The sequence below is a fragment of the Etheostoma spectabile genome, chromosome 24, assembly GCF_008692095.1.
Source record: "Etheostoma spectabile isolate EspeVRDwgs_2016 chromosome 24, UIUC_Espe_1.0, whole genome shotgun sequence".
Lineage (NCBI taxonomy): Eukaryota > Metazoa > Chordata > Actinopteri > Perciformes > Percidae > Etheostoma > Etheostoma spectabile.
This window is the reverse complement of record NC_045756.1, coordinates 2,723,997-2,736,877: the sequence shown is the minus strand read 5'-3', so window position 1 is coordinate 2,736,877 and position 12,881 is coordinate 2,723,997. Positions and strand designations below refer to the sequence as shown.

Genomic DNA, 12,881 nt, shown 5'->3' with positions numbered 1-12,881 from the left:
CTTTTCAAATTGTAGACTGGTTCACCAGGTTACCATGCACATGTCAAACACAGTCATGCAAAGTGATGTCACATGACTGGGCAGGGCCTATAGGTGTGGTAGCTTGTCTGCTAAACAGGGATTACAGGGGCACCGACCTCTCTCTTCCTCCACATCCCTCCTCCTACCACTTCATAACACAGAAGACCAAAGTTAAAAGAGAATGGGAAGAATCTCTCGACACAGGTACGTGTTAAATGGCTATTGATGCATTTAAAAATCAATTTAGAGTTTTGTTAGAACAGAGAGACGAAGCCTTTCAAAAGCACTAATCCCTCTTACTCAAGACACAGTGTAAGCTTATTTGGAACTGAGCATTACTGCTTGAACAACATGGCTGGAACAGACAGGCGCTGCGTTGTCCTGGATGAGTACACATACATTGTCTATGGATAAAGATGGATATTTATGGTGTCATTGTACTTTTAATCTAATAGATGTTAACTATAGACCGGGCTCAGTTTATCAGAAAAATACAACGATTATTTCTGTTTCTGTCAACAGACCAATAGTCCTTGTGTTGACATAGTCTAGTGTACTTTTGGAAGAAACTATATATTAATGTAGCTTACTTTAACACTTTTATTTAGCATGCATAGAAAGAAAAAGTAATAGGAACAAATGCATAAACACATTAAGGTGAACAAATAGTAAATTAAGAGCTAAATAATCAGCTCGTAAATTCATTCATTCATTCATATTTATTATATAGGAAAGTTAAAAGTAACATTACATTACAACATAACTCAGTTTAAAAACTGGTTTTTAGCAGGTTCCTGTTCTGCAGAAACGTTGGATATGAAATATGTGATGGAAGATAGAGTTCTGATGTGGGATGTCATTCCAAATCTGGGTGTATGTAGAGAAAAAATAATTCTGACCAAAGTTGTTTTTACATTGAGGAAGTGGAAGAAGTGCCTGTGAGTCTGACCTACAGTTCATTTCATAATATAAAACTGACAAATGTAACTTCTTCATTTTAAATGTGGCTGAGATGCAATGCATTTCAATCCACGAGTGAATACATCATTTAATATGTACATTCAGTTTGGCTTCATTCAGCACTGTATTGGGTTCGCGCGTGACAGTCGCGTGTTGATGAACAGATCCACGCAGCTGTTTTGGCACGCTCCGGTGAACTCCTGGTTTAAAATACACCGAGGGCGTTGGCTTTAATGAAACTGTCTAAAGAGGCCGTTTCCGTGTAATGGTAAAGAACCACAGAAGGTCAAAGGTGAAGCCGTTCCTGGAGGGAGGAGAGGAGTGCCTCACCCCCCGTCCGCAGCGCGTCTCGGCTGGGGGAAGTTGCTCCGTGATTGGCAGGGAGACCCAGCAGAGTGGCGAGTGGTAGGCTCAGTAAGGGTTCAACGCTGTGGATGTTTATTTCTCTTCCATGTGGAAATATAAATATATATCGGTTGTTGGATTTGGATTCGGACGGTCATGGTGGTTCACGTTTGAGAAAGAGGCTTTTCAGGTAACCGCTGACATTTGACGTAATATTTAATTGCCGAAGCGTTTGGCATTTCACAGGCTTGGAACGGGAAGGAATGCATAGCATATCCTTCAATGTTGAAAAGGAAAATGCAAGGGCTTCTTTGGACCAACAGACCTACAGACCAGGTTTACTGTTATTGTGTGTTGTGTGTGTGTGGTGTGGTGTGTGTGTGTGGGTGTGTGTGTGTGTGTGTGTGTGTGTGTGTGTGTGTGTGTGGTGGGTGTGTGGTGTGGTGTGTGTGTGTGTTGTGTGTGCGTGCGTGCGCGCGCGCGCGCGCGTGCGTGCGTGCGTGCGTGCGTGCGTGCAAAGTGTTTGTTAGTTTTTTATTTGAGTAGACAGTGAATTACAGCTGATCAATGACTCCATTACTGAATGAACAACCCTTTAGTCCTAAAAAGAAAGTTTTGAAGCAGTGATTCCTCACAGAAGGGAGCATTTGCTGTTTTTTCGTTCATCTTTTATGATTGCACACAGAATACATTTGGGTTTAAAACTGTTGGTTGGATGAAACATCACATCTGAATAGGTCAACTTGGTCTTAGGAAAGTCCTTCCCCTCCAGTGAGGTTTCCAGGTCCATCTATGGGAGATAGAGTCAGGCCTTCAAATTTCATCCTTGAAATGTTTTAGAGCAGCTGTCAGACATTTCACACCGGCACACACAGTCAGGAGACCCTGTCACTGACCGCATGGTGTTCCTGCAACAATGGTTAGAACAACCACACCTCTCTTCGACATCATTTGGGTGTGTGAGGTTTTTTTTTCTGACGCTGAAAAATGTAACTATTGAATATATTGAAAAATATTCCTCACTTTTCAGGCAGTTTACCTGACATTGGGAAAAGATTCAGATCTGGAGAGGCTTTTAAATTCTCTTGAAGTCCATCGAGATGGATGAGCAGGCGAATCCATTGGAGAGAAACCACTGTCTGTCTGTGGTTCTGCCAGGGGGGCTGGAGAAGAATGCCACAGTGCATGGAAGGTAGCCCATATTACACGCTTTTTTTTTCCTAGGCTGTGTGCAGTTTTTTTTACAGTTTTCACAGGTAAAGTTCCAGGACCATAGGTGTCTTTTAATTCTTAAATTGGATGTTAATACGACTTGTTTATGCTCTGGACCTGTCTTGGTCCAATGCTAGTTTAGAGTCCATTATAGGAAATGTAGGATCCAAGGAGCTTGAGATATATTAGAGGCTGAAATCCTGATTTCGGCCTCATCTGCATTTATTTTAATCGTCCTTTTGTCATCTTTTTTAACCTCGTCTTGGTCTCATCCACTATTAGATATTGAGTTTGCAGCTGGACTTATCTCTGTTGTTCTTAAAGAAACTCCTGTAGAAAGATATTTAAATCTCTCTGGAACATGGTTTTATGATAAGCTTGCACCTTTTATACAATAACTTGTGAATTTCATGACTTTTAGAGAATTACAAGATATAGTTTGTTTTTTTTGGTCATTTCTTTTCATTGAATTGTTCTCCTCCTCCTTAATAGTAAACCAGTGATGGACCTACTGGTGACCCTTTGTGCAAGTTACCATCTCAATCCGTCAGACTACACTGTTGAGGTTCTCTCGACCAACAAGAACAACATCAGCTTCAAACCAAACTCTCCTATTGGCTCACTGGAGGCGGAGACGATTGTGCTGAAGCCCAGAGGGATGGAGGAAAAGATCAGGAGGCCGTACATGCCTGAGGTAAAAAGACAGAAAGTTGTTTCTATTAACAAAAGCATCATTTAAACCATACCTAATGGGAAATCTATACTTATTGTGGTGTATTTTAAGCAGACTTTCATTCAATATTTGCAGAAGATAAATAGAAGTTAGCTAGTTTTATAAAATTTCTGTGGCATGTCAAAGATTTGGCCCATCCCATATGGGATTACAAGGCACCACCATTCTATTTGACATACATCTTCCCAACTCACACATACAAGTCATGTGGAGAAAAGCATGAATTCTTTTGAAGAAACAACTCGCAAACCAAAATCATCTCAGCAAAGAGCTTTTTAAGTGTAAAACATTTTTTTCTCAGGCATCTGTGCGTCTGTTGATCAACTACAATAAGTCCCATAAGGCCGTGGTGCGGGTGAATCCCAGAGTGCCCCTTGAGATGCTGCTGCCAGTCGTGTGTGACAAGTGCGAGTTTCAAGTAGAAACAACCGTCTTACTGCGAGACTCTCAGTGCCAAGAGCCGCTGGACCTGACCAAGACCTTAAATGAGCACGGACTGAGGGAAGTGTTTGCCAGAGACACAGCTGGCCCCCAACACACCCCCACCACACCTGAAGCAGGTACGCTAGATTGATATATAAGCTTCTGTTCCCATGCACTATACAGTACACAATACAGTGTATATATATATATATATATATATATATACTGTACATTACACACACTCTACCGATCAAATGTTTTAGGTCACTTACAAATTTCTATTCCACTCCATTATAGACAGAATACCAGCTGATCTGAGTGGGTGGCTGATCTTGAATGCAATATCTACATCGCCCGTTATCAGCAGCCATTCATCCAATGTTCCAAAGGCTCATTCTGTTCACTAATCTGATATCATTTTAAAAAACTAACTGAGAAAACATTGGAGAACCTTTTTTTAAATATGTATACACATAATGTAATATGAAAACTGCTGCCCTGTGGGGGGGTGAGGGGGGGGGGTGTGCACTTTATATTTCCAAATGAAATCAATCTCAAGTACTCAGGATTCTTACTGTAATGAGACACTGCTTACGTTACCCAAAATGGCACCACAAAGTCTGTTTTTGCACATTGAGGGCTGCACATTTCATCTCAATATTATCAAAACCACAATATGGAATATTGCAATATGTCTTAAACTACAAATTGCATCCTACAGACTAAAGAACAACATCTTTATTCAGTACAGATCATCACAAAAATCACACTATAATCATTTCAATTTTTTAAGATGTCATATTGTTCAATGAAAATTAGAATAAAGATACAAATGATACAATGACATATTTTCCTCATATTGTTCAGCCCTAGTTTTTAGCTTGATTTTTGTAATTTTGGTGCTCTGACAAAACACAGAGGTCATCATAGCTCATTTGAAATGTTTAGAAGATGTTAAATTTGTACAGAATACCTACTTCTATATATAGTGTTTATATACCTAGATATGTATATCTGTCAATGCTGTTCAATCTGACCTGATAATGGTTTAGTTTTCTGTGTGAAACAGCTGTCACGCCAACAGTGGTCCTCTCTCCACCTCCAACACGAGGTAACGCATTCATTCATTCTCACAATGATTCAGTCTTTCTGCTTCATTCATAATTGATCAAGATCTTTCATTTGTTGTATAGATGTGGCAACAAAGGAAAAGAAACCGAAGGACAACACAGGATTCCTCAGCTTATTCCGAAGGAAGAAACGGGCAGAAATGGTACAGTGTGTTGTCAGCTGGAGGGAGCTGGCTGAATCTACTCTATGTTTTCATAAACCGTCTCTTCTTGGGACCAAATATTTTCCATTTCCCTCTTTATAGGAAGGGGCGAGGAGTGCCCCAGCTTCTCCTGGGTGCAACAAACCTGGGGGAGTCATTACGAAAGCGCAGGGTGTTTCCACTTTTACCACCATGCCAACAGACATGCCCAAGAAGAGACGAGCCCCTCAGCCACCCATGGGTGCATCCCAGAGCGTCCCAAACAACCTCGCCACCTGTCACGTGGGAGGATCACAGGTGGGTTGGCGGTAGGGAGTGGAGTCTTCTATTCTTGTTGTTGTTGTTCTTCCTCTTTTTTTTTTTTTTTCCTACTACTTCCCTTCATTTCTGTTTACATATGTAAGCTAAAGACACAATTTATTTACTGGCCTTTAGAACACACTAATCTCTCAATTTGTTATCATGTACTGTATATAATTCTGGATTTTGTTAAATGCCTTTTGTTGTTGTTGGGATGTTCTTTTTTTTTCTTTCCATGTTTAATTTTACATTTTAATGTTCCTGTGTAGGGCACATTGGTGCTTCCATGGTACCAGCACTTTGGTCAGCTTTCATTTTATTTCCTGTATGTATGTAAGGACAGCGCACATTCATTAACATTTCTGTAAATGTGCCAGTGTTAGTCAGCTGGCTAAATTTCAACTGCAGTCCTTAAGCTGTGTTTTTATGAAATACTTACTTACTTACTTCACTTCCACCAGGGCAAGGTCGTTTGTATGTTTGTTGGTCTATAAGTCAGAAGAATATCTCAAACACTACTTAATAGATTTCAATAAAATCAGATGGAAAATTAGAGCACAGGGGCATTTTTTTGGGGGTATTTATAACTCTCAATGTCTGTCAAACCATGAAAAAACAGTTGGAAAAATGGGAGCTCACCTAAAGTCATTGTCTCTCTGTAGAGGTCTGCAGAATGCACCATAAGGAGTACCAAGAGGAGGGCCCCACCCCCTCCCGGTGCAAACCCCCAGCAGGAGCTGCAGGCACACGCAGAGGTTAAAGGTAAAACCTTCACTGATGATTGATGGCCCTTGAGCTTTAGTGGTTGAGATTTAAAAGAAGGGCTCCTGGAAGCTATGGCTGGTGATTGCTCAAAAATCTTCAATACCGATATTAATACATTAACTTAGATACCAGTTCCTGAACGGTTCATTTTTCGATATCGATTTTTATAAAATCCATTTCAACAAAAATGAATTACCCATTATGGCACATACAGTGTCTTGTTATTTTTCAGCTACTACGTGAGTTACGTCAAGTCTTTCATGCCTGTCTCTTCGACGTGTAATGCTAGACAGCCAATCACAGACATTGTTAGATCTTGGCAGAAACATGCTCACTGTTACTGTGCGATTTACTCCTTTTAGGTATTGAGATTTGTTATTGAATGACGAGGCATTTTTCAATACTTTTTTGGTCGGTGCCAAGCTCTACTGGATCCTGTGCTGGACACATTTTAATTTCAGTATGATTGAGATGTGATTGAGTTCTATTGGCTATTTAAAGGTAAACATTAGGGTCAGTACCATTTCATAATAGTCAACGCAGAGTTAAAATTACTGCAGGGTAATCCCACGGGTGAGATTTCTGTTTATTTTGCCATCTGCTGGTGATTGTGAAGGCAGCATCGTTGACATGGCAGAGGATATGAAATATGCTGGTTGGATAATCCCAATTGACCTTTTACAGTATTTCCGTAGAAATCAAATGGGTTTAGAGTGGGGCGAATTCTTGTATCTGCCAAATCCTCACGGCTTCAGCCAGTGCCACACGAGGTCAAGAGAGATTGAAGTTAAATCAAGATTAAAATATGAACGCGGATACCCTCAAACAAGAAGATTTAACAGTTAAATCCAGCGCAAACCGCAGCTTTTATCAGTCAGAACAATTTAACCCTGTTCAGGGCAATTAAAGTGACCCGGGGATCCTTGTTCAAAGAACACACTGGCTGCAGTCTGTTCCAAGATAAATCCCTCTATTGTCCAAGCTTTCATTCCCGTGCATTAGTCAGTCTGATACGCTTTCCCCACCTGGGTCCAGATTTTCTCTTTCTACTGATTTGCTTTCACGACCTGAATGGACAATGACCGTTCTTTTCATTTGACGTAGGTTATTAGTGATCTGCAATTATATGAGAAACACTTCATTGTGCACTCGGGCGGCACAGGTTTAAAAAAAGGCAAAGTGGAAGAAAAGAGAAAGTGAAGTCTAAAGTTTTAGTGTACCAATTATCTGACTTAATTGCCCTCCGCAGTGTCAGTGTCTTAGTATACTCCCTTGTTTTCTTTTAGCCATGATAGCGCAACACACTGCTGAGTTGGTATTAATCCTCTGCTAAAAAAAACCCAACTCCCAGCCAAGAGTTGATGATCACATTCTTGATCCTGTCCTCCCACACTTACATAATCACGGTCTGTGGAAGTTCTAAATAGCATTTTCACTTTAGACCAGAGATCTTCAACAGGGGGTCCGCAAGCCCTCGGGGGTCCTTACAGTCACTGCAGGGGGGCCTTCCAAATTATTGTCAATTTTTGAAGGTAAATCTAAACTGATGATAGGCTTACTAGCCTATGGGTAAGGTAGTCACTAAGATAGCCACACACAAATATGGTTAAACCTAAGGGTTCACTGTGTTTGTATGTGTAACATTAAAAGATGATTTAAAATGTCACGCATGCAACAATTATTTGAAAAGCTTGGCATTCTAGGCAAAGAAGGTTTAAAGGCTTTAGGCCCCCCTACATGTTATCGTAAACCTAGATTAACATGCAACTTCATTTTATATAATAAATGCAGTAGGGGGTCCTCGCTCCCTCTCTATTTCAGTTAAAGGGTCCTGCATTAGATGTAAGACATTTTCTTTACAAGTTGTTTTCATACTTTCTTACCAAACTGGCTTTTGTGTCAGTATGGGACTTCCCTGTAAACTGGAGTTGTGACTGAGGCTTTTTCTCCTCCCTGCTTTCAGACTCTGTGTAACCTGAAGGGGGGGATTGAGGGCTGCTGCTGCTGTCTCCTTTTCCTCTCCTCCTTCCACCGTCCCTATTCCTCCTCTCCGTCCTCCTCCTGCGTTGGCCTCTTCTTCCTCCTTCCCGTCTTAGTGGCTTTACTGGATGTCTGTCACTGCTGCCTGCTGCACCTCAATGCTATTTATTTGTCCTCTTTTTATTTGGTTTGCGTATTCTGCTTATCCTTTTGTCATTTCTTTGGGAAATTTTGTAAGTTTTCTTCTTTTGTCTTAAGTTTTTGTCCTTTTTTTGTATGTTTTACTTTCAATGGATTAGACTTTGTAAACTAACTGCGGTGCCTTTTACTTTAAAAAACAGAAGCCAGATCTACATCAGTATTTGTTAAATGAATCAACTATTTTGATACATACATAACGAATTATAATTTTTCCAGACCCCCTTGTAAAATGATAAATGTTCTCTTTTCCAAAATTGTATTTTAATGTTACATTCTCATTTGTTTCTTTACTATACATTTATACTTATTCTATAGTGATGTTTTAAATATATTTATCTTTCCTTTATGATTATTTTAGAAATGCTTTTTTTCAAAATGTAACGTTTTACAATTTTATATGCAGGGTTTAGTCATTATTTAGTATTTCTCTTATTAAAATAAAATTGGAAGCAATTTAACTCTAATAATTGATTTCATTTTTAAAATGTTTTTAGGTCTAAAAAGGTTTAAAGTGGAATTTATTCTGAGAATTGAGTCACGTGTTCCTTTTGTTACCTGTTTTCATGTGTTTGTTGTCTTTAAAGAGAAACATAGCAATTTATGGTGCAGAACGTCTGTTGGAAATACAACAATTTCTTTAAAAGCACATCTCCTAAAGTTTCCTGTGAGGTTTCAACATATAAAGACTTCATTAAAACCCTAAATATGAATAATGCAGCCTTTCCTGTTTCTCCAGGGACTGTAGATTCCCTAAACACTGTGGAGGAGCTCAGTGAAACCGATGAGTCACACTCTGTAAACCTATCACTCCCATCATCTTCATCACCCCATCCATCACATCCACGGTCATCCTCCTCACGTCCATCATTTGCTCATCTGCACAAAGTGGCTGATCCATATCTCCCTTCGTTTCGAGGGAAAGACATATCTGACGCCCGCTCTGCTCTTGCAAAGGTCCTGACATCCTCCGTGTCCAAAGGAACTTTGACCAAACGTCTGAGGAAATCTGCCACCTTCCCAAAGTCCTACTGTGGCTCCTCCTTTATGTCCGTGACTCAGAAGTGTTCTGATAACGGGGTTTTCTGTGCAGAACCAGAATCAGTTCTAACATCCAACCTCCCTACTGAGAATGAGTGGGACGATCCCACCCAGAGAAAAGGAATGACCACGTTCAAAGTGGTCCCCTTGAATAAACAGCAGTCCCATAATGCTGCACTCCCACCAGACCAGATAACAGTAGAAGATAACCCTGAGGTTGGGGGCAATCTAAACGAGACTGAGGAGGATCCATGTTCTCCTGACAGATCAGTGACTGAAGCACCTTTGCAGAGTCCAGAACCCTTTTCTGAGGACAGATCAGAGACTGAAGCACCTTTGCAGAGTCCAGACCTGTCTTCTGAGGACAGATCAGAGACTGAAGCACCTTTGCAGGGTCGAGACCCGTCTTCTGAGGAGAGATCAGAGACTGAAGCACCTTTGCAGAGTCCAGACCCCTCTTCTGAAGACAAGACAGAGACTGAAACACCTTTGCAGAGTCAAGACCCCTCTTCTGAAGACAAGACAGAGACTGAAACACCTTTGCAGAGTCAAGACCCCTCTTCTGAAGACAAGACAGAGACTGAAACACCGTTGCAGAGTCCAGACCCCTCTTCTGAAGACAAGACAGAGACTGAAGTACCTTTGCAGAGTCCAGAACCCTCTTCAGAAGAGATGGAGGCTTCTGACAGGCCAGCTTCTCTTCCACCTCCACATGATTCAGACTCTTGGGATAGTCCAGTCTCGCCTCTTTCTGACGTTGGGGACGCGGTTCAAAAGCGAACGAAAAAGGAGGAACCTGAAGTCCAATGTGAGGCATCACTAGCATCACCGGCAGATTGCAGCGATGGAGAACTCGGCAGTGACGATCCGACCAACTCAGAGGACCAGACGGAGTGTCAGAGCCCCAGTGGACAGTCTGTCAGTACAGACTTAGGCCGTGCTTTGTACAATAATGAGAAAGAAGTCGAGGGGGAAGTGGTACAAAAAGAGGAGGACTTTTTCCCTCCCCCTCCTCCACCTATCTTCTTTGATGAAGACATGGAGGCCGTAGAGGAGAAGAGAGGAGGTACTACAGCTTCCTCTCTGCCATCCAGATTTGCACAGGCCGTAGCAATGGCCGTGCAGAGGTCCCGTCTCCAGAGTCATGGCAAAGGTTTAGGCCCTCCGGCCCCCAGTGATCCACACAGTACACTTCCCCCATCACCCAGGTCCACATACCAATACGGTGAGTACCACTGACCAGTTATTGTTTTGAATAATTATAGCTCCAGAGCAGTCCATTAACACTAAAAAGTCTCCAAAGAGATAATCTGCTAATTGTTGCTTATGGAGAGAGTAAAGGCCCTGAAAACCTATTTTCACTAATGACTTCTTACTAGAGCTGGGACAATATGCTTTTGTCCCAAATCGATTTATTCACAATACATGGTTGCCAATTGGATTTTCATTTCTCGCGATTCAACGGCATTGAGCATTGAAATTTCCTTTTCCTTCTTTAACAAAAACAAAAGGCAAATAATACACTTCTAGAGACAATACATCGTGAGACATTTCTCTTTCAAGGCATTTATTTCATTTGTAAGGAAGTACTTATGTACATAATACGTAGTGTTTTCTGCTTTTGGTCAGAAAAGAGATGTCGTTGCAGTCAGCGGTACCGTATAAACACAAAATATTTAGGTGAGTCATTGGTAAAAAATAAAAGAAATAAAAACCAATATGATTGCAGAATCCATTGCGGGGGAAAAAAATCATGATACAAATGATTTTTTTCCCCTGCCCCTACTTCTTACTGGGTCCTACATTAACACAATTTGGGTTATGACAATGACAGAACAGCATAATCGTGTTCAGTAGAGCAGGACTAACTTGTAGATGCATGTTTTTTTATTGTTTCAGTGAAACTTCACAGTACACACACAATTCTAACATAGAAAAAGAGGGATTTTTTTGGCTTTCTTGGCATGGATACGAGCTGACATGGAGACACTGAATGCATAATGACAAGGATATTTCTGGACATTTGATGTCTGACTGTCCATGACCGTGTGTCCTGGGGCCCTTTTCATTCCCTGCCTATAGAGGATAATATGTCTCTGTTTTGAATCTCTCTCTGCTGCAGGTGCCTGACTGCTCCCTCACACGGCTTTGAATAAAAGTCCTTGTTTAGGGTGAAGAATCCGAGCGAGGACACCAGCCTCAGCATGTGTTTAAATCACTTAAACAAAATGTCGGCTGAATAACAAGACAAACTGCATCAGTTTTACGACAACAAGCAGCTGACTTGGTTTCTATGATTTATTTTTTAATTTGTATTATCTCTTTTTTTTTTTGTGCAAGACACCTTATTGTCTCATTTTACGTTGGACTTCAAGTTCACAGGTTGAACATAAACATTTTCTGTTGTCAGTAAGCCAAATGTACAGGACACGAGTTGTTGAACTGACAATGTCCTGTTTTTTTGTTTTTTTTCTTTACTTCCTTTTGAATTTTCATTGAAGATGTGCCAAGGCCGGACACAACGCTGACGTTAGAGCTTTTTAGTTTGTGTTCATGTAAAACAAAAGAAATGATGTACTCGCGATAATATGCTTATTCTATGTTTGTGCCAGAATTAGTTTTTTTTTTTCCCCTGAGGGTGTACATTTGTGTGCTTTAAGATATGAATAATGCAGTAAAACTCATGAACTTAGTTTCAGACTGGTTTGTTGTTTAGTCACCAGGTGGCAGAAGAGCATTATTTCTAAAAAAGAAAAAAAAGAAAAAAGTGAATATCTTGACAATGTCCATTTGTGAGGTCTTCTTTATCGTGAGTTGTGGTGGATACATCAAAAGTGACACACTTTTTGTCATTTTTAAAGAAAAAAGCAGCAGTATATCGTTTTTTTTATTACTTAGGACCACAAATGGACATAAAACCTTATTCTAATATTTAATTACCAATAAACGTCTTAGGAATTCTTTCCATCTCTGCCAAATCAATTTGAAGGAATAAAAAAACTTTGCCTTTTATATAATTAATGGGGACATTAGAATTTCCTGCAATTTCCAGCAACAACTACCAAAACCATCCTTGGAAGCATCACTTTTATGCCAAGCATCTCAACACCTTCCTGAATAAACTCAGTCCACTTTGCTCACATGCACACACTGTTATGTCTTTAACAGACCCATACCTCAGGGCAATACTGCATCGCTATACTTGGGTGCCAAAAGAATTCGCACTACTATATGTATTGATCCAGCCCTGGCCTTGGAGGAACTGCAAGGAGCTATGCGAGGTAGAGACCTAGCCAGAATCGCCTGTGGCTAAAGCTCCATGTTTGCCAGGCCTGGACTGAGTGGGCTTGCTTCAAGACTTTCTTTCTCTCTCTCTCACATTCCTTGCTCCACCTGAGGAGAGAGAGAGAGAGATAGAGGGAGAGAAAGAGGACGGGTTGCTGGTGGATGATGGGAGGTGACCGTTGACCCTGTCGTGTTTCTGCGGCGCTCCCCTCAGAGGGGGCGCCCGGCCCTCAAGGGCACAGCCGTGTCACAATGCCGTTGTCATGGAGAATGCCATTACCGCCCCTAAGGGAGAGAGCCATGTCTAACGTTTTTCTCTTCTTTTTTTTTTTGAAAGTCTGTGGA

At 41.0% G+C, this 12,881-nt stretch overlaps 1 protein-coding gene across 2 annotated transcripts; it reads left to right on the top strand.

The window, feature by feature from the left end:
* The first annotated feature begins 102 nt into the window (after nucleotides 1-102).
* Nucleotides 103-12,310, top strand: cobll1a (cordon-bleu WH2 repeat protein-like 1a). 2 transcript variants are annotated; one of them, XM_032506625.1, is made up of 10 exons: nucleotides 103-225; nucleotides 2,357-2,518; nucleotides 3,031-3,232; nucleotides 3,573-3,831; nucleotides 4,764-4,805; nucleotides 4,888-4,967; nucleotides 5,070-5,264; nucleotides 5,930-6,029; nucleotides 8,950-10,476; nucleotides 11,374-12,310. In XM_032506625.1, exons 2-10 carry the CDS (start codon nucleotides 2,427-2,429, stop codon nucleotides 11,379-11,381), a joined length of 2,505 nt encoding a protein of 834 aa, XP_032362516.1. In that variant the 5' UTR covers nucleotides 103-225; nucleotides 2,357-2,426; the 3' UTR covers nucleotides 11,382-12,310. The 2 variants fall into 2 exon arrangements, with proteins under 2 accessions (XP_032362516.1, XP_032362517.1); XM_032506626.1 differs by lacking the exon at nucleotides 103-225 and adding an exon at nucleotides 1,371-1,516.
* The last annotated feature ends 571 nt before the right edge of the window (nucleotides 12,311-12,881 follow it).